The 21,328-nt window shown below is 43.1% G+C and overlaps 1 protein-coding gene across 1 annotated transcript; it reads left to right on the top strand.

Moving 5' to 3' along the window:
- Nucleotides 1-10,935: 10,935 nt before the first annotated feature.
- Psmd6 (proteasome 26S subunit, non-ATPase 6) lies at nt 10,936-20,892 on the top strand. Its single transcript, XM_050160522.1, has 8 exons — nt 10,936-11,155; nt 11,582-11,787; nt 14,957-15,102; nt 15,285-15,504; nt 15,623-15,731; nt 18,675-18,843; nt 20,476-20,553; nt 20,686-20,892. The coding sequence occupies exons 1-8, from the start codon at nt 11,011-11,013 to the stop codon at nt 20,780-20,782; spliced, it is 1,170 nt and encodes a 389-aa protein (XP_050016479.1). The 5' UTR covers nt 10,936-11,010; the 3' UTR covers nt 20,783-20,892.
- The last annotated feature ends 436 nt before the right edge of the window (nt 20,893-21,328 follow it).

Below are 21,328 nucleotides of genomic sequence, written 5' to 3'. Positions count from 1 at the left end.
TAGTTGGCTGTGTTTGTGATATATAGCCTTTATTCAGCTGAGTTTTAATGGGTGCAGCATGCTACCTCGAACCAGATACCCTGGTCTTTCAGATCTTACAAATTCCCATCCCTCTCCCATGATGTTTGTTGGGCTTTCTGTGCCTGGGTTGTATTGTAGATGTACCAAAGGGGGTTGAGTATCCACCAAGGCTGAGTATCCAACCGTTTTTGCTCTTTGCATTTGGACCAGTTGTGTTTTTTTTTTTTTTTTTTTTTTTTTTTTGAGACAGGGTTTCTCTGTGGCTTTGGAGCCTGTCCTGGAACTAGCTCTTGTAGCCCAAGCTGGCCTCGGACTCACAGAGATCTGCCTGCCTCTTCCTCCCAAGTGCTGGGATTAAAGGTGTGTGCCACCATTTACCGGAGATAATTTTATTCTTCATTGGATCTTTGGTTTTGGTATCAGGATAATACTGACTTTACAAAAGGAATTTTTAGCCAGGCAGTGGTGGCACACGCCTTTAATCCCAGCACTCGGGAGGCACAGGTGTGAGTTCGAGGCCAGCCTGGGCTACAAGAGCTAGTTCTAGGACCGGCTCCAAAGCTACAAAGAAACCTTGTCTCAAAAAAACACACACAAAAAAGGGAATTTTTAAGTTTTCCTTTCTCATTTTATGGAAAATTTGAAGAGTGTTCGTATCAGTCCTTCGATGGTCTGCTAGAATTCTGCAATGTTTTCATAAGGGCCTGGACTTCTTTCGGCTGGAAATTTTTTTTTTTTTTTTTTTTTTTTGGTTTTTCGAGACAGGGTTTCGCTGTGGCTTTGGAGCCTGTCCTGGAACTAGCTCTGTAGACCAGGCTGGTCTTGAACTCACAGAGATCCGCCTGCCTCTGCCTCCCGAGTGCTGGGATTAAAGGCGTGCGCCACCACCGCCCGGCTCGGCTGGAAAATTTTTAATTGTTGATTCTATCTCATTGGTTGAGGTGGATAGGGAAGAGAGGGTGCCTGTGGAAGGAGCTATGGTTGAATATAGTCAAAATAAATTGTATGAAATTCTAAAAAATATTAAAGTATTATTTTGAAAATAAAACTGAATATGAGAGCCGGGTGGTGGTGGCGCACGCCTTTAATCCCAGCACTCGGGAGGCAGAGGCAGGCGGATCTCTGTGAGTTCGAGGCCAGCCTGGTATACAAGAGCTAGTTCCAGGACAGGAACCAAAAACTATGGAGAAACCCTATCTCGAAAAATCAAAAAAAAAAAAAAAACTGAATATGAGAAGATACATTTTCATAGACCAGCAAAATTAATATTGTAAAAATAACTATATTACTGAAAATAATTTATAGCCTCCATGCAATGCCCCTCAATACTTTTTGATATGAAAATACTTTGTTATCAAGTTTTGAGAATATGGCTGATAACAAAAATATAAAAATATACTCAACAGTGTCATCATATACTACTTTGAATAAAAATTATCAAGTTCCTAAGGACCAATTGCATAGGCAAACACAACTTGATTTTAAAACAAAGACAAAAAGTTCTGCAGGTTCAACAGTGGAGTAGTTCGTCAACTCCAGGTTACCTGACCCTACCACAGTCTCTTTCCCTTTAGACAGCACAGGGCTTCCTCAAAGAAAATGTGATTAAGTGCAGGGCTTATAAAGTCTGATTATAGCAAAAGAGCAGCCGTGCTAATGAATTTTCACCACGTGCTGTAAAGCAGCCGTGTTGCTGAGTGATAGAGAATTGTTCCATCTTGTATACGTTGGTCAAGCAGAAATGGAGGGACGTCCTCACCGATCACGGGGAAAATCCATTCATAGACGTTTCATAAAATGACTCTACGCAATTACTGCATGAGAACAATCACAGAAATATGTGCAAAGTCTCCTGGAGATACTCACAGATATGCAGTGCGCCATCAATGTATAGGATGGGTAAAGGTACTAGGGACATAGGCTTGGGTTCAAGTTCCTATCTACTCTATGAACTTTAGCAGATAATCTTGTGCCTCAGTTTCCAATGTACTTAGCCATGTGGCTACTGTGAGATAATTTACAACACAAAAGTTTAGAACCCAGAGGCAACCCATAATGTTTCTGTTTAGTCAAGGACATTTTTAGTTTTCAGTGGATCCCTGAGGCTGCTTTCTCCAGCACCGTCAGTCTTGTCTGCTCACCCACAAGACCGGTTCCTCTGCTCTCTCAGAATCAGCAGCAACTGGCTACACCAACATTCCAGACTGTCGGAGGATCACAGAGGTCTGTCTTCACCGCAGGGACAGAAGCAAGAATGTGGAATCTCAATTCTACGGGCTGAGAAACTAAATGCTTAGAAGGACTGTTGCCTGTTTGGTCCAACAGAACTAAAAAATATGAAGAAGCCAGACTTAAACCCACCAGGTTTTCTTTCTTTTTTTTTTTTGTTTGTTTGTTTTTTGTTTTTGTTTTGTTTTGTTTTTTTGAGACAGGGTTTCTCTGTGGTTTTGGAGCCTGTCCTGGAACTAGCTCTTGTAGACCAGGCTGGTCTTGAACTCACAGAGATCCGCCTGCCTCTGCCTCCCAAGTGCACCGCCCGGCTTTTTTTCACTTTTTTTTTTTCCCACCGGGTTTTCTGACCCCCAAATTTTGCTCTTATTGTAGTAAAAGAAACAAAACAAAAGTAAAACTACTCTTGGTAACTTCTGAGGAACAAAGAAACTATTTCTTATGAGAGGGTGGTCCTGGGTCTTTATTTTTCTTTGTATAAAGCACAGATTGAATTCTTCAATATTATAAGGACATTTCTAATAGATAAAAACTAAAATACAAGCAGAAACACTGAGGGCCATACATAACCAAAGTCAACTTAACAATAAAGAACAATATCAAAAGTATCACCAAGTCCGGTCCCAAACTATACTACAAACCCATAGTAAGAAAAATAGAGCCGGGCAGTAGAGCCGGGCAGTGGTGGCACACGCCTTTAATCCCAGCACTCGGGAGGCAGAGGCAGGCAGATCTCTGTGAGTTCGAGGCCAGCCTGGTCTACATGAGCTAGTTTCAGGACAGGAACCAAAAGCTACGGAGAAACCCTGTCTCGAAAATCAAAAAAAAAAAAAAGAAAGAAAGAAAGAAAAAGAAAAAAAAAGAAAAGAAAAAGAAAAATAGATACCAGCATTAAAAATATATGCAAAGTAATGGACTAAAATAGAGGACCCCACAGTAAAATCACATAGTTACAGCCAACCTTATTTTGATAAAGGTGTCAAAAGCATTCACTAGCAAAAAAGACAGCCTCTTTTAAAAATTGTTCCTGGAAAATCAGATGTAGCTCTGTATAAGAATTACATTAAGGCCGGCGGTGGTGGTGCGCGCCTTTAATCCCAGCATTCGGAGGCGGAGGCAGACAGATCTCTGTGAGTTCAAGGCCAGCCTGGTCTACAAGAGCTAGTTCTAGGAAGGCTCCAAAGCTACAGAGAAACCCTGTCTTGGAAAAAAAAAAAAAAAAAAACAAAGGGTAGGGTAAAAAGAATTACATTAGACCTGGCTCTCTCATCCTGAACAAATCAGTTCAAATGAATCCAATCTGTGAACATAAGCCCTGAAGTTTAGAAATTCCAGGGGAACGTATAAAGGAAAGACATTGAGCATAGGCAAGGACTTTCAGAAACACTCCCCCAAAATGACACATAGGGTTGTGTGAAATTGAAAACGATTAGCAAAGTGAGGAGACAGCCTACCAAATGAGAAAAATAATGCTACCTAACAGTGTTAAGATGGGAAATTAGTATCCAGAATTGAAAAGAACTATAAATATTAAGGCCAAAATTCAAATGACAAGTTTATCAACCAAGCCATTAAGGTGCTCATGACGAAGGCCACACCAAACAGCACCAACCCAAAATCTGGAGTCTTGTTCTGGAAGGGTCTGTCCCTCCATAGGAAGATTGGCAATCATCAGCTGGTCCTTGAGGTTTGCTGCCATGGACCAGGAAACAAGGAGGACTGAGAGTGTGTTGTGGGCAGACATTAGGGGCAAGCAGCAGGATCTGAACTCGGTAACAGTGGCTCCAGCATTAAGACACTTACTAATCGCCGGATGGTGGTGGTGAATGCCTTTAATCCCAGTACTCGGGAGGCAGAGGTAAGTGGATCTCCGTGAGTTCGAGACCAGCCTGATCTACAAGAGCTAGTTCCAGGACAGGCACCAAAGCTACAGAGAAACCCTGTCTTGAAACCCCTCCTCCCCAAAAACGACACTTATCAATCTCTTACACACACTGAACACATGTGAATGAACGTTCCTCCAGCATGTTTACTCATTTTGATCATTGATGTGGGATTCCCCTCTGTATGCTGTGAATATGTTTTATTAGCATTGATTAGTAAAGAAACTGCTTTGGCCCATGGTGGGACAGAATAGAGCAAGGCAGGAATTCCAAGCAGAGATAAAGGAGAAAAGAAGGTGGAGTCAGGCAAATGCCATGTAGCTGCTGAAGGAGAAAGATGCCGGAACTTTAGTGGTAGGCCGTAGCCTCATGGTGATACATAGATGAATAGAAATGAGTTAATTTAAGACATAAGAGCTAGACAGGGTTACTCCTGAACTATCGGCCACACAGTGCTGTAAGTAATATAGTTTCTATGTGATCATTTGGGTCTAGGTGGCTGGGAACAAAAGTGCAATCTCTGTCTACAGATCAGCTTTCTAACTCTAGCAAAATATAGGCATATAATAGCTACATTATAAATAAGCTTGCTTAACAAATATGTAGGCATGTAGTCTACATATCCGCTCCTAACATCGCAGGAATCAAATTATTAACCCAGGCTAAGGAGATAGCTTAGTGGTAAGTGTTGCTTTGGAAGTACAATCTGAGTTTGGTCTCCAAAATCCACATATGAAAGCAGGGCACGGTTGTAGACAGAGGCTGCTCATTCGTTCCCGGCCGCCCAGACCCAAAATAATTACATAGAAATGATATTAATTACAACACTGCTTGGCCTATTAGCTCACACTTCTTATTGGCTAGTGCTTATATCTTAAATTAACCCATTTCTATTAATCTGTGTATCACCATGTGGTTGTGGCCTACCGGTAAGGTTCTGTCTGGCATCCAGCGTCTGTCTCCTATGGGGGCTACATGACTTCTCTCTTTGACTCTGCCTATTCTCTTTCTCTTGGAATTCCTGCCTTGCCCTATTCTCCACTGCAATAGGCCTAAGGCAGCTTCTTTATTAACCAATGACATTCATTGCATACAGAGAGGACTCCTGCATTACATGGTTGTATATACTTCTGAGCTCAACACGGAAGAAGTAGAAACAAGCAGGTCCCTGCTGCTTGCTGGCCTACATGGCTCAACCTAGTTGGTGATCTTCAGAACAAAGACGGATTGACTCAGAAAACATGGTAGATGGTTCCTGGAGGAACAACAAGTGAGGTTGACTTTCCGCCTTCACATTCATATATGTTGGCATACACATGCGTGCACATGAGCATATGCCATCACACACACACATACATACACACACACTGCCAACTACTTGGGTAAATTAATTATGCATTAGTAAAATGTTTTAGATATTGGAAGAAATTCTTCATTTTAACAGAATTAAATATATTGACTATCTCATATGAAATATATATATCATATATATTCCTCTGAAAGAAATGTATTTTATGTAGCTCGTAGGAATATGGCAGTGGTAGGAGGAGTACCAGAAGGCATTTTTTTGGGACCCCCCCCTCCAGTTCAGGTATGAACAAGCTGCTCTTGAAGCTCTAAGTTCAGGAGGAGAAGCCTGGACTCCAAAGAGATTTCACAGCATCAGTCTCTAGATGAGGAAGCACTCCATGTATCCTCAGCATTTATAGAAATCTGAGATGCTTGGTTTTGTTTTTTTCATATTTGAGTTAGTTTTTATCCTTCAGACTTATGTCTGTCTTGCGCAGGTAGCTTAGGGTATTACAGGAAAAAAAAAACTCACAAAGAGTGCTACACACCATTGCTTGTTGTCTTTCAGAAGATTTAAGTATCCATTTAAGGGACAATATAATCGGTCTTAAAGGATGCCTAGCCCAGGGCACATGGGTCACACAGGTCAGCACCACTGAGACTGCAAAATCTCAGACAGCTCTGCTCCTTGGCAGCTCCGTGACTTCCAGTGCCTACTCTCCTTCCTGATTCATTTCCTAGTCTCTTAGTGGGAAATTGTGACTAAAGTTAGCTGAACGTAATAGCAAGTGTCTGCTAAAATGATGTTTATTTAGGGGCAGTAGCGTTATTTTTATAAACTCGACTCAAGGAACTGACATAGTGATGGACAAACACGTCTTCAATCCATATATTACAACAAACCCGGAAAATAAGGCGTTTAATATTTATTTCCTTATTACCCCCCTCCCCCGGGAATACTGTCTTAGGTTGTCCAGGTGTAGGCTAGTGCCCACCTGCAGCTGGGAAATGTTAGTCTCTCTTTATCTGGATCCACATCCTGTAAAATTCAACCCAGCGGCTATTTTCACCCATAGTTCTTTTGCATACCAGGGAGATGCCAAACACTCTCTTGACTGGGACCTGTGCAGACAGAAAATCCCCAGATCATTGGGGGCGGGGGAGTCATATATCTGACTTTATTGTAAACAGAAGGTGGTACACTTATAGTAACAGTTAAAAAAAAATTTACGAGAGCAAGGACTTGGTGAAGTTGCTTATTGGGTACCCTTAGGGATTCACACTTAGATGCCCAGCTCACAGCAGGAGAGTCCAAAGCTCCAAAGAGTGAGGTCACCACGGAGACGAGAAGCTCTTTTGGAGCTATCGTGTGTGTGTGTGTGTGTGTGTGTGTGTGTGTGTGTGTGTGTGGTTGGTGGAGGCGAACTCATAAACAATGAACTGGCCAGGGAAGGCCATGCCAATAGGTATAAGCCAGGTTGGAGTAGACAGGGTAGAGAAGACCACCAAGCCGAGTGTCCTCGTCATCTCCCAGGGATCAGTAGCAAGCTTTGCTGTCAGTCACCAGCTCACAAATAATGACGCGGAGACTTCTTACTCATGATGAAACCCTGGCCTTAGCTTAGACTTGTCCCACTAACTCTTAAAGCTTAAATTAACCCATTTATCTTAATCTATGTTTCGCCTCGTGGCTTTTTACCTTTCTTTTATTCTGTATGGCTGACTCCCTCTGTGTCTTGTTGGCATCTCCCATGCACCTAGATTCACCTCCTCCTTTCTTTCTCTCTGCCTGGAAGTCCCACCTATATTCTCACCTAGATATTGGCCGGTCAGCTCTTTATTAAACCAATCATAGTAATACACCTTCACACAGTGGGCGAACATCCCTGATTTGCTCCATGCAGAATGTTTGGTGCATGATACCTGTATATTCGTTGGTTTTGTCGCTGCTTCTGTTAGCCACGATTCTCTGGACACCACGGTGTTTTTAGCTTCATTCTGGGTCTTTCTGCCAAGCGAGAAACCAACGTGCCTTAGGATAAAGTAGAGAAAACTCTGAATGGCCACGGCCAATCGTGGCACCTGGCTAGAAAGAGGTCACACTATTAGGACCCCTTATGGGGGCAATGCGTTTGGTAATCACCCTATTGTGGTTTGGGTATGAAATGCTTTATAAAAGTTTGTGTTTCAAAAGGCTTGGGCCTCAGCTGCTGGTGCTATTGAGAAGTGATGAAACCACCAGGGTACTAACTCCATCAGTTTGTTAATGCCTTCAGTTCCTAGTTGAATGAGCTTTTAGAAGGGTGTAGACATGTTGAGTCACTGGGGTTTTCTTTTAAAGGTAAACCGTTATCGCAGGCCAGAGTAAACATTTTCAGTTTCTGCCCCCTCGGGTATTTTACCACAATGTCAGAGGTGGCCAGCACATACACCTTGGAAGGAATTGGGTCCATTCAGGTCTCCACCACTCCTGTGGGTGCTGTGGGGAAGGGTGACCACGGCCCATGCTGCAGGCCTCTTCTGAGAGTTGTGGCCTCATGAGCGGTTAGGGGCTGTAAGACATACTGCAATGCTGAGGATTTTCCCCCTGATTTCTTGTTCCCTTATGTCTGTGAACTTCGGACTTATGCACAAGGTGAATATGAGAAAGAGAAGCTCACTAAACATTGATGTCTTGGGTAGACAGCATCTTTAGACAGGTTTGTTGTTGTTGTTGTTGTTGAGTTAGGGTCTCACGATGTTGCCATGGCTGGCCTAGAACACACTGTGAAGACCAGGCTGATCTAAGATTTACAGAGATTTGCCTGTCTCTGCCTCCCAGTTACTAGGAGTAAAGGCGTGCATGAGGATGCCGGGAAGATTGATCTTCATAGAAAGTGGAGCTTGAATTTCTTTGCTAAAGGTGTGGCCATTTACTGTATGTTTCTCAGAACTAACAATCCAGTTTTTATAAGCATTTTTTGCTTATGACTAGATTATGGACATAATTTTATTCATATTCCATATATAGTAAGAACCCAGTCTTTGCAAGATCCTTATAGTCACAAAGGAGCTTGGTTTAAAGCTCCAATTCCTACTGACCTCTATGTATTCATGAAAGTCTTAGTTTTTCTTTTTTTTCTTTTCTTTTTCTTTTTTTTTTTTGTGTGTGGTTTTCTTGTTTGTTTGTTTGGATTTTTTTTTTTTTTTGGTTTTTTGAGACAGGGTTTCTCTGTGATGCTTTGGAACCTGTCCTGGAACTCACTCTGTAGACCAGGCTGGCCTCGAACTCACAGAGAACGACCTGCCTCTGCCTCTCGAGTGCTAGGATTAACCACAGCCTGGCTTTCATGAAAGTCTTAGGGTGACCTCTACAGCACTCTCTTGTGGGGGACTGAGGATCGGCCTCCATATAAAGTTATAACATCTTGGTAGCATAAAATAGACTGCCCCTTAGCATCAATTTTGACAAACCTTTGCATTCTACTTTCACAAAAGTCAGGCACATGGTAACCATTACACAGGGCATGGCTCCTGGATCCACACATCCTTCCTGGGGCATCACGCTTCAGGACCCAGGACAGTTGAAGGCCAGCATAAGAGGTCAGCTACAGCTGGGCAGTGGTGGCACACGCCTTTAATCCCAGCATTCAGGAGGCAGAGGCAGGCAGATCTCGCTATGAGTTCGAGGCCAGCCTGCTCTACAAGAGCTAGTTCCAGGACAGGCTCCAAAGCTAAAGAGAAAAACCAAAAAGGAGAGTCATAGGGTTATCTGTAAGATGATAGAGGGGTGCACAGGAAGTAGTAGGGAGCGACTTGGAGCGTGGTGGCATTCTTTTGGTTTAGATGGTGGAAGAGAGTGCTTACTTGGTTGGTGGCTAAGAAGGAAGTTCACCTGGTTACCCTTCAACCTCTCTGAGCCCAGCATCTTACTCTTGAGTCTTTATTGGTAAATAGAATGATAGAGATTTGTGAAAAACTACATTTGAGCCGGGTGTGGTGGCACACGCCTTTAATCCCAGCACTCGGGAGGCAGAGGCAGGAGAATCTGTGAGTTTGAGCCTGGTCTACAGAGTGAGTTCTAGGACAGTCGGGGCTGTTACAGAGAGAAAGCCTGTCTCGAAAAGACAAAAAAAAAAAAAAAAAAAAAAAAAAAAAAAAAAAAAAANAAAAAAAAAAAAAAAAAAAAAAAAAAAAAAAAAAAAAAAAAAAAAAAAAAAAAAAAAAAAAAAAAAACACCCAAAAACCAAAACAACAACAAAAAACAAACAAACAAAAAAACCAAAAAGGAAAAACAAAGAAAGCTACATTTGACTGTAGTGGCAGAGGTAGTTCTGGTGGGTTGCAGAAGGCTGCTGGGCCTTGACCTGAGCAGCAGGACGGTCAGCTGCGTAACTGAAACAGCAGCAGATTCAGGTGCAACTGCTGTACTGAGGGTAGTAGTAGTAGTAGTAGTAGTAATAATAATAATAATAATAATAAAGCTTCTATGCTTCAAAGTGGAATTCAGCATCTGTGGTAAACCCCTGGCCTTAGATCTTATGGATAAGATTCTCTTGGGGTAGTGTAGCTGCCTCAGTTGCAGGGATTAATAAAAGTAAATGCATCCAGTGGTTGTACCAGTTACTTTCGGTGCTTTGAGGACACACCATGACCGAAAGCAGCTTATGAGTTTATTTTGCCTTTCGCTTTCAGGGAGTCCTTTTAACAGTGGGAGAGGCTTGGAAGCAGTTGGCAGGAACAAGAGACTGGGAGCTCACGTCTTCAGCCACACACAGAGAGAATAAAGAAAGAACCGGAAATGGAGAGAGGGCAGGAACTCTCGAAGCCTACCCCTATGGAGGCACATCCTCAAGCGATTATACCTCCTAAAGGTTCTTTAGGGAGTCCAAACAGCACCACCAATGGGGACCATATCTTCAATTAACTGTGTCTCAGTAGGACATTTCTCATTCAAACACCACAGTAGGGTGTTACGTAACCATTTCCCATCCTGAAGGCTAGTCCAACACGTGCACACAAAAATAAATACTGTAAAAGCCGTTTTTGGAGAGACTGTCACTGAATTAAAACTAGGAAATACAGGGTCCGCCTTTTCCTTAGAGCAGGCAAAAATGTGGATTGTAAAGAAGAGAGGTTTTATTCAGCCCTTGCCGCTTAGCTGTTGTGTTAACTTAGTCAGCCACCTTTTCTAACCACGTTATGTTTCAGTTTGCACGCCTGCAATGTGTGCCGATAGAATTTCATCCTAGCCTCAAGACGGTTAACATCAGAGGGCCTGGGAAAACGTGGCCACTGTTTCTTGTTTCTCTCTTCGGCGTTATATTTTCACGTCGTTAGAGGATTTCCAGAACCTTAGCTGTTGCAAATGTGACATAAGGAAAATAGCTAAAAAGGAAAAGAAGAGATGCAAGAATTAAGACCTAGAAAAAGAAAGCGCTCCAGCGAACTCCCGCCGGTGTCCAGCAGGGGACGCTGCAGGCGGGAGGCAGTAGAGACACGACCGGAAGTCAGGCTGGCGGCTACAAGACGCCTTCCGCCTCCTCCTGCTTCCGGTGGCGGTGCAGGACGGTGTTGTCTTCCTGCAGTTGGCTACCCTGTCGTTGCCATGCCGCTGGAAAACCTAGAGGAAGAGGGTCTGCCCAAGAACCCCGACCTGCGCATCGCGCAGCTGCGCTTCCTGCTCAGCCTGCCCGAGCACCGCGGGAACGCGGCGGTGCGCGAGGAGCTGATGGCAGCCGTCCGGGAAAACAGTGAGGCCCGGGAGCGCCGAGTCAGCGGCCTAGGCCGGGGCGGTCCGGGTGGCCTGGCTGGGTGTCTCCCGTTGGGGCTTTTCGGGGAACCCTGGGGAGCCCTCCTGCCGCCGAGAGGGCCCTGCCTCCGTGGTTCGCTCCTGCCGCGGGACAAGCCTCAGGTGCTGGTCCCAGCAAAGGCTCCGTGGCTCTGGTCCCGACAGTGTTGCGCTCCCTGTCAAGGGACAGATGGGGTCTGTCCCTGACTGCTTTGGAACAGGAGCTGGACAGAGCAACCTGAGGATGTCCCTCCCTGCGGGCCTCCCCCCTTTCAGCGCCTTAGCTGTGCTATCCCAGGCCCGTAGATGGTAGGCACCTGCTGGCTGACCTTTGGTGAGGTGGGACAGAGCAGGCTGACCCTGACCGTGCACAATTTATGGTTTTTAGATATGGCTCCTTATTATGAAGCCTTGTGCAAATCCCTCGACTGGCAGCTGGACGTGGATCTTCTCAGTAAAATGAAGAAGGCAAATGAAGAAGAGCTGAAACGCTTGGATGACGAGTTGGAGGATGCAGAGAAGAATCTGGGAGAAAGTGAAATTCGAGATGCAATGATGGCCAAAGCAGAGTACCTCTGTCAGATAGGTGACAAGGTCAGTGGAGACACTCTCTCCTCTCTGGATAGGTGACAAGATCAGTAGAGACGCTTTCTTCTCTCTGGAGGTACAGACTGATTGATATTGGGTAATATCTCACTGCATAAATGAGCCTTTTTTATTGTTGTTTCTTCGAGACAGCGTTTCTCTGTAGCTCAGGCTGTCTTGGAACTTGCTCTGTAAACCAGGCTGGCCTCGAACTCTCAGAGATCTGCTTGTCTCTGCCTCCCAAGTTCTTAAAGGTTTGGGTCACCACCGCCTGGCAAACCTTTTTTGAAGGAAGGCTGATCATGTTTACAGGCACTGAGGAGTCCGTACAAGGACGGTACATACATGGTAATGTTTTGCAGCACCCGGTTCCTGCCCTGAACTGAAGCCAGGTGTATATTAGTTCTTGTTTCTGTGTCATTATAAGCAAGTGCACATGGAACTAGAGAGGTGGCTCGGTGGTTTAAGAATGTGGACTGTTTTGTGGAGGATGTGAGCTCATTTCCTAGCACCCACATCAAGAGGTTTGCAATTCCAGACCCAAGGGCTCTGATGCCTTTAGCCTCCAGAGGCACTTGCGCTCATGTGCGCGTACCCCCAAACAGACACAGACACACGCACACGCTTGAAAAGAATAAAAGTGAATCTCCAAAACAAGTGCACAAACAGAGGGTTTACTCCCTTTATAACATGGGCCATTGGCAGCAGCTCACTTGGTTGGGAAGCGTTGACTGTACATTTTCGAAGGTGGACAGTGGGAGCTGGAGAGATGGCTCGGGTTGAGAGCGTTGGCTGCTCTCACAGACGACCCAGATTCGTAAGCATCCACAGGGCAGCTTACAGCCCTCTAATTCCAGGTCCGGAAATCCAACACTCTCCTCTGACCTCTGCTGGCATCAACCAGGCAAACACGTGTACAGGTGTAATACAACACTCATCACTCATGCACATAAATCTAAAAGATTTAGTAATATTTTCCACTCTAGGGTCTAAGACATTAGATGTAGCCGTCTGGCTTTTCTTACTCTCTCCTTTGAGAGAAAAGCTCTTTTGTTTTGCAGTTACGCACACGTGTGTATGTCTTGTAGAGAACGGGCAGTAAACACTGTTTTTGTACTTGAGCCCACAGTATGTTCCCGGAGTCCTCTTCATCCTGCCGTCTGTCATTGCACTTGAGAGAACGTCTTCAACCTTCTGGGTCACTGCTGCCACCCCCGTGGAGCAGGCTGGCTGTTGGTGCAGGACACGCACGTTGTTTCAGCTGCCTTTGCTTTAGCTAGAAAAGCTGATTTTTTTTTTTTTAACAAATTGCTGAGGTGAAAAACATGTTCCCATGTCTCCTTGTGATTATACGCCAGTGTTGCTATAGCATACTGATTAGTGAGGTGAAATGGCTGGGACGGTGAGCGTTTGTTTTCTTATGTATGGCCACTCATTGTACATAGCTCTTGTATTGGGTTCACTCCTTAGTACTTAGATGTAGGATGACATGGTTCCGATATTTAAAAATAGTGTGAGCTCTTGGATATGATTTCTTGGGCTATATTCCTAGCCTGAGTAGTCACTATTTACTGCTCCTTGGTTTGTTTTTTTTTTTTTTTTTTTGTAAAATAGGATGTGTTTCTACCTCATGATGACTAAAGATAGAGGCAAAGGATTTAGAATTGCACTAGCAAGGAAGGACTTAAATTATAAGTTGTTGAATTTAAAACTTTTTTCTTTCTTTTTTTCTTTCTCTTTTTTTATGTACCTGGAAGGACAACCGTGGGTGCTGGGAACTGAACTCTTATAATTTTGGTTGTGAGCCTAGCCTTTAACGGCTGAGCCATTTCTCCAGGCCAAAACATTTGTTTTTTAAGTTTAGGACTTGGTCATTGTAAAAATCTGGAAACATAGAAGCATTGAAAGTATTGTGAGTGTGGTTTGGTTTGAAAGAGTAATCTGTGTTCTGTGTGATGTGAGATCTCAGAGAGTGATCTGTGTTCTGTGTGCTGTGAGATCTCAGAGTGATCTGTGCTCTGTGTGATCTGAGATCTCAGAGTGATCTGTGCTCTGTGTGATCTGAGATTTCAGAGTGATCTGTGTTCTATGTGATGTGAGATTTCAGAGTGATCTGTGTTCTGTGTGCTGTGAGATCTCAGAGTGATCTGTGTTCTGTGTGCTGTGAGATCTCAGAGTGATCTGTGTTCTGTGTGCTGTGAGATTTCAGAGTGATCTGTGTTCTGTGTGATGTGAGATTTGAAGGTTTGGTTCAGGTCTTGAATTTCATCTAGAATATGGGTCGCATCAGGTGATTATGGTTGTGTGGTAATGCTACATTCCTTCTCTGTTGGTTCAGAGGCGTTCTCCCAAAAAGAAAGTTCAGTTTTATATTTTGACAGTTTCTACATGTTTAAATGGATGCAGTGGGTTTTCTTATTGTTTGCAAACTGATTTTTGTGATGTTTGGTTTGTTGCAGATGTGTTAGTGGAGTCCCTCTAACATAGCCTCATTGTCCTTTTGGTGGACTCTCGTGCTCACCTTCATTTTTGATAGCAGATGGCATAAACTCTCCTCTATTTTAACTTTACTCTGCAAACTGGCAGTCATTGTTTCTCCCCAAATCCCCTGTTCCTAGTGAGGACTAGTACTGCAGACCCAGGGCTGCGTACTGGGTACACTGCTTTTATACATTTTATACGTTTATGAAGCATGACTAATAATAACTGAAACAAACTAGCTAGTCATGCTTTGAAAAACAAGTACAAATGTCTGATTTTATCAGTGTGTTGTAAAGAGCAGGATTATTTCAGTTCTTAGAGATGAAATTGTATATTCATGAGTTCAATGGTATTTAATCAGTGACACAAGTCTCTTCTTAAAATGATTGATAATTTATAGTGAAATTATTTTGAAGTAACATAATTGTTAAAGGCAGAAGCAGTGAGGCTCTGGAAACAGCTGTCAGTGGTTTCCATGAGTTGTCCTCAGAGTGCGATGTACTGAGTGTTGTCTACACTTTGTCTAGCCGAAGGAACCCTTGGTCCTTACTCCGAGTACAGCATTGGCCCTCCCTCTCCCTGTCTTCTCACTTCATCTCTCCTTCCTGTTTTCCTGACCACTCTTGCCTGGGAAATCTGGGAAGTTGATGGCAGTACTAAATTGTGTACTTTTCCCCTTTGGTCTTGAATTTGACAGGAGGGAGCTTTGACAGCCTTTCGCAAGACGTACGATAAGACTGTGGCCCTGGGTCACCGACTAGATATCGTGTTTTATCTCCTAAGGATCGGCCTCTTTTATATGGATAACGACCTCATCACTCGAAACACAGAAAAAGCCAAAAGGTAATTTTAACAGGGGGTATAAGCATGGAGATTATGGGCTGCTAATCAGTTGGTAGGCCTAAGCTTACCCATTTTGTTTTGTTTATAGTTGGGAGTTTGACTTACTTACTGAAATACTTAAATTAGAAGTTTGTTTTTTTTCAAGAATTAAAATTATCTGTTTCTTTTGTGTTATTTGCTAGCCTAATTGAAGAAGGCGGGGACTGGGACAGGAGAAACAGGCTGAAAGTGTACCAAGGTCTGTACTGTGTGGCTATCCGTGACTTCAAGCAGGCTGCGGAGCTCTTTCTTGACACAGTTTCTACATTTACATCCTATGAGCTCATGGATTATAAGACGTTTGTGACTTACACCGTTTACGTCAGTATGATTGCCTTAGAAAGACCAGATCTTAGGGAAAAGGTAAAGAAAGAAACCATAATACCCTTTTAAAAATTGTTTCATGCTTTCCTAATTTAAAAACACAGAAATCATTAAAATGTGTTTATTGTTTTTTGTTTTTGCTTTTTTTCATACCTAGGTCATTAAAGGAGCAGAGATACTTGAAGTGCTGCACAGCCTCCCGGCAGTCCGGCAGTACCTATTTGCTCTCTATGAGTGCCGCTATTCTGTGTTCTTCCAGTCATTAGGTAAGGGTGGATGATCCGTCTTCATCTGCTGGTCCTATGGATAAATAAACAAAACTGTTTTCGCATGTGAGAAATACAGGGGTCTTTGATAGCTGCAGGTCTTCACTCATTTTCTGCCTGTTTTGCTTAGTGGAATGTCAGCAACCTTGATGTGTTTTTGTCTGTCTCCATATGTAAGAATGATTGTGTGTGTTATGCACATGTATGCCAAGGTGCAATGTGAAAGTCAGAGGACAATTTTAGAGTTTCCTTCCCTTCCACCACGTGGGTCCTGGGGATTGAACTCAGGGCATCGGGCTTGGCCGTCGATGTCTTTACTGCTGTGCTAGCTCGGTCTGAGTTTTGTTTTTGTTTGTTTTGTTTTTTATTTTTCAAGACAGGGTTTCTCTGTAGCTTTGGAGTCTATCCTGGAACTAGCTCTTGTAGACCAGGCTGGTCTCAAACTCACAGAGATCCTCCTGCCTCTGCCTCCTGAGTGCTGGGATTAAAGGCGTGCGCCACCACTGCCCGGATGAGTTTTGTATTTTTAAAGTGGTGTTTAAAATAATAGAAAAAGAATGTATGACAAAGAGCTTTGTGGTTAGCAAAGCCTAAACTGTTTGTTGTCTGACCCTGTGACCTGGAAGTTTGTCTGACCTGACTGTACTCTTGAGGAACAGAGCAAATGTGCACAGATGGTTTACTCTTGGGTCTGTGGTGAAGATGTAGGGAATTCTGAATCTCTTGAGACTGAGATTAATCATCGCTCCATTCAAGGATTTTTTTAAAAAAAAAACATTTATTTATTTATTTTGTATACAATATTCTTTCTGCGTGTATGCCTGAAGGCCAGAAGAGGGCATCAGACCTCATTACAGATGGTTGTGAGCCACCGTGTGGTTGCTGGGAATTGAACTCAGAACCTTTGGAAGAGCAGGCAATGCTCTTAACCGCTGAGCCATCTCTCCAGCCCAAGGTTTTTTGTTTTTTTTTTTTTTTGTAATAATGTAATAGCTAGGTCTGTGGATTGAAAACAATCTGCATACAATTCTTGTGTTCTTTAACAACTAAACTAATTTACAGAGTCCCGTGCACACCAGTGTGCTTCTTTGGGTGACTGAACTCTTTCTTGGCTGTTTGGTTTGCTCCTGACGGCTAAATTACTAAGATAATAAAGGAGCCTCCTCTGGACTTCCCTAGAGCTGACTACTGACCATTGCTGCTGCTGTTTTGTAAAAAGTGTATTTTTCTAGTGAAACGAAATTGATAAATTTGGTAGTTTTTGGATTTACGGGCTTCCACCTTTCCCACCCACTCCATTCTTACCCTGAAATGGGAAGTGGAGTCCTCCAGGAGTGTGCTTTTGAAATCACAGTTGTGACTCCCGTGGACCAAGTGCAGTGCTCAACCAAATGGAGCTCCTTAGAGCTTCTTGTTGTTGAAGGGCTTTTGGGGTGTACCCTGTGTCTACTGATAGAAGATCTCTAAGGTCTCAACCTAGCCCTGTAAAGTAATCTTGCTTTGAACATGCAGGTAGCTGAGCTGTTGCACCCAGTTCCTTAGGTGGGTGGGATCTGAGAGATGGAGTATTAATATACACTTTGACCCCGCTGCCCCTAGAAAATCTGAGCCAATTTCTGTGCACATCACCTGTACTTCTCTTGCTTACAGCATTTTGAAAGAACACGTGTCCACATTTTAGAAGACTAAAGGAGTGTGTACACGTCTTCGTGGCCTGCTCCATCTCACCCTTCTCACTGGATGTAGGACAGACTTTATTTTTCAGTTTTGTTCACTTGGTTCCAGATGAACAGAAAACTTTGTTTTCTTTGGCTTCCTTTCAGTGACTAACTGCTTTTGGTGGCCCCTGCCTTGTCTCTGTCGTTTTTTAGGAACTTTATCTGGATCTGTGCTCTGCAGATTCCTGGTTGTAGTCCTGATTCCTCCTTGATAGCTTTGCTTGTCTGATGGCACATCCACGTGAATAGAGTCACAGCATGTTCGAACCTCATTCTTCACCTCTAAAGAAATAACTGCCAAAAGGACTGCAGCCAAAATTACTGCTTTTCCTGGGATTTTCAGCTTGTTCACACCAAATCCCCTTGTTCATCTTGTTTCTACCCTCTTACACTTCTGCAGCTTTTTCTTATTCATCCCTGCCTTGGCACTTGTGCTTACTAACACTGCTGTCTAGTAGTAATTTCTGTGAAGTTTCTCGGAGTTCTTTGCTATCTATTGCCCTGGCCGAGGGCTTTGTAACCATGTGGCTACTGCCATTTTCTGTATATGACTTACTAATTTTGTATCATGTTTTAGGATCCAGAGCAGAAAAATTTAGTAAGATGATTTATATTCCTGTGGATTGCCCATTAATATCTCATGTACACTTTGGTCTTCAATTTTGTTATCAATTTACTGCTACGTAAGCCTTGTAGTTTATAATTTGTCCTTGGGCTGGAGAGATGGCTCAGTGGTTAAGAACACTGACTCCTCTTCCAGAGGACTCAGGTTCAGTTCCTAGCACCCACATGATAGCTCACAACTGTCTGCAACCCCAGTTACAGAAAACCCAGCAAACATACATAGAATAAAAAAATAAATTATTATAATTTGTCCCCAAACTTTACATTTCTGATAATAGGCTTTATTACTCTCTATTGCTTGTTTTGTGGTGGTGTAAAAATGTCGTTTTGGTTCTTGTCTCTCATCTATCACTATCCCTTCTTTAATTATAAATGAAACTACTCAATTTTGCTTCAGTACATAAAAAGTTCCGCAATGGAACACTTTTATGCTGTAATCTGGGGGTAGTTCCGGTAGGTCTGTCTTTGCTGCTGCCGTTGTTGGACGTTGTTGCCGTTGTTGGACGGTGAAGAACAGTGATCCATACTGGACTCAAAGCTGCTGGACGCCAGCTCCTTAGGTGAGAGGAAGAATTGTAATTTGTCATCTTATTTATTGTAGCCATCGTGGAACAGGAAATGAAAAAGGATTGGCTTTTTGCACCACATTACCGATACTACGTAAGAGAAATGAGAATTCATGCGTACAGCCAGCTGCTGGAATCATATAGGTCATTAACCCTTGGCTATATGGCAGAAGCGTTTGGTGTGGGTGTGGAATTCATTGACCAGTAAGTTTAACAAATTTATGCATTAAAAACTGCCTTTTAATGTGGTTTTCTACATTTTTTAAATTTACATTGCTTTCCTCAGTTTTACGAAGGAAAACAAAGCAAAGACTTTTTCTGAAGTATTGTTTTAACTTCTGCCCATGTGTGACCTCCTTGGGATACAGTTCCCAGGGAGACGAGAAAGTGCAAAGCGTGGGAAGTGCTTTGCTCGAGTCATTTCACCAGTTCCCCAGGGCTGCAGAGGAGCGCTCGGCACTGCTCACAGTGCTGCCCAGACCTTCTTTTATATCTTGTATTTAATGCCATTTCCTATGATACTGTTGGAGTTAGGTCGATGTCAGAATGTGGGACCAGAATCACTGATTGACCAGACTTAATGCACTGTAACAAACCTCAGAACAAGTCAGCAGTACAGATAGCACAGTTGGAAAGTGCGTCAGATATGGCATGCCTGAAGAGCTAAAGTGTGCTGTGACTCAGAAATGTCAGACATGTGAAGATCTCCACATGTAGAACAGGAAAAAGCAGGAACAGCTTAAAGATGGGAGCAAGTTGTAGCATAGCTAAGGTGTAGCAGTTGACTGTGTGTGGTCTTAGAGTTTAAGACCTGTGTGGTAGGGGACGCCATTGCTGTCCACGGTGGAAAGTGGTGCGCTTTGCATTTAAACCTGACTGTTCTCTTGTGTTGTATATATTTTTAAATTATAGTTTATTATAAAACCTGAAGGAATTCTAAATTGTACAGTGGATTTTGTATCACACTTTCTGAAGACATAATAACTTCCAGGCAAGTTTCAGACGTCAATAGATGTTCGTAGGTTCTGACTCCTACTTGTCTTGGGGTTTAGCTTGTCTTCACTGAGATGTATAGACCCCTAAGTCACTCAGAGCCCCTGTTGAGAGGTTTACTCGTTAGCTTTTCAAATGACCCTTACCAGCATAGACGGGCAGTATCCCACATTTTGCTTTTTTACTTCTGAATTATCCTGCTCTGAAGTCTAGGCTGGTCACCAACGCAGGCTGTGTCGGCTGGGTTTCTTGTGGGCTAGCAGGAGGAGTGGCTTGGGAGAGGCTCATGAGCACAGGGACGAGACCTGCTTTCTGGTTCTGTAGCCCTGGCTAGCCACGGACTCATGAAAGCAATCCTCCTGCTGCAGCATCCTGAAAGCTGACGTTACAGTTGCTCCCCCTTTAGCCTTAAAGTCTGCACTAGAATAAGGGGACAGTGTGAGACTCAACACGGCAGCTCACAGGTGATTCACCGAAGTGACTGCGCCTTAAGAGTGTGTAGTTCTCTGTAAATTGTGCCGAGAAATGGAGTCAAAGCAGGGTTTGTTGTTGTTTTTTCCCATTTGTGTTCTCAGACAGCATAAGCAAGAGCGGAAGAAACTGGATAGTGTTTGGAAGGAATAAGCTGTTTTTCCAGTACAGGCGGCTGTTGCATTTGGGGTCAGGGTTTGTTGGTTCTAGCGGTTTATTCCTGCCTGGTTTCCTCTGAGCACTGTACCTGTGGTATTTTATGTATATGTGGTAGCTGAAGCTTGAGGAGAATGAGATCTCACCTCTAAGACAGAATTCATTTCTTTTGATTGTTCTCTGAAACTAATGGATTGTTTTCCTTTTCTGAATCAGGGAACTGTCCAGGTTTATTGCTGCTGGAAGGCTACACTGCAAAATTGATAAAGTCAACGAAATAGTAGAAACCAACAGGTACTTCTCTTATCCCATCATCTGTCATTGCTGATAATAGGGGAGTTTAAGTGCCTGTGTACGCAAGTAGGTCAGCTCTTGTTTGGACTCACGTGGCTGCTAAATAATTTATTGTTTTCCTTAACTTTATAGACCTGATAGCAAGAACTGGCAGTACCAAGAAACCATCAAGAAAGGAGACTTGCTGCTAAACAGGGTTCAGAAATTGTCCAGAGTAATTAACATGTAAAACTATTTAAAAATGTATTCTTACAGATGTTACTTGAAGCTTTCTTTCATAAATTTCTTCACTGTGTGCCCACTTCAATAGCATCAAATAAATACGCCATTGTTTCTTTATGTTGGATTTCTTTTCTTAAACATAAATGTCTTTATGGGTCCACCAATGCCAACTGAATTATTAATGAAAAATGTTTTTCAGCTTTTGCCTATCCGTGTGGTCCACAGTATAAAGGCTGTAGTCAGGTTTACTCACTGCAGCTCCGCCTTATTAGTAAATTAGGGAGGTGGAACAAGATGATCATCTCTTGATGTGAAATCTCTTAGTTTTAGACGCTCTTAACCACAACTCCACAGTGATTCCTACTTAAGATAAAATATGAAAACTTTTCTTGGCACAATCTTGTTTTAAAGAGTGTTGTCCCTCTCTAGGAAGCTGGCATGAACTAGACTCTAGAATATGACTTACCTGAACAGATGCTGTGGAAATATTAGCCACAATGAATCTTCTTCTTTTTTTTTTTTTTTAAATAGGAGCACAGTGATCATAAGGTAA

This window comes from Alexandromys fortis, unplaced genomic scaffold (genome assembly GCF_014885135.2).
Source record: "Alexandromys fortis isolate MF-2015 unplaced genomic scaffold, M_Fortis_MF-2015_v1.1 scaffold_116, whole genome shotgun sequence".
In the NCBI taxonomy this organism is placed as follows: domain Eukaryota; kingdom Metazoa; phylum Chordata; class Mammalia; order Rodentia; family Cricetidae; genus Alexandromys; species Alexandromys fortis.
The sequence above is the reverse complement of the archived record's forward strand: the minus strand, read 5'-3'. Positions and strand labels throughout refer to the sequence as shown.

Bases quoted from the DNA above. Each gene is read 5' to 3' on its own strand.
- Psmd6 (XM_050160522.1), top strand. From the start codon at position 11,011: ATGCCGCTGGAAAACCTAGAGGAAGAGGGTCTGCCCAAGAACCCCGAC. The intron at 15,103-15,284 runs GTAATTTTAACA...GTTATTTGCTAG, and splicing joins AACACAGAAAAAGCCAAAAG to CCTAATTGAAGAAGGCGGGG. The intron at 20,554-20,685 runs GTACTTCTCTTA...TTAACTTTATAG, and splicing joins GAAATAGTAGAAACCAACAG to ACCTGATAGCAAGAACTGGC.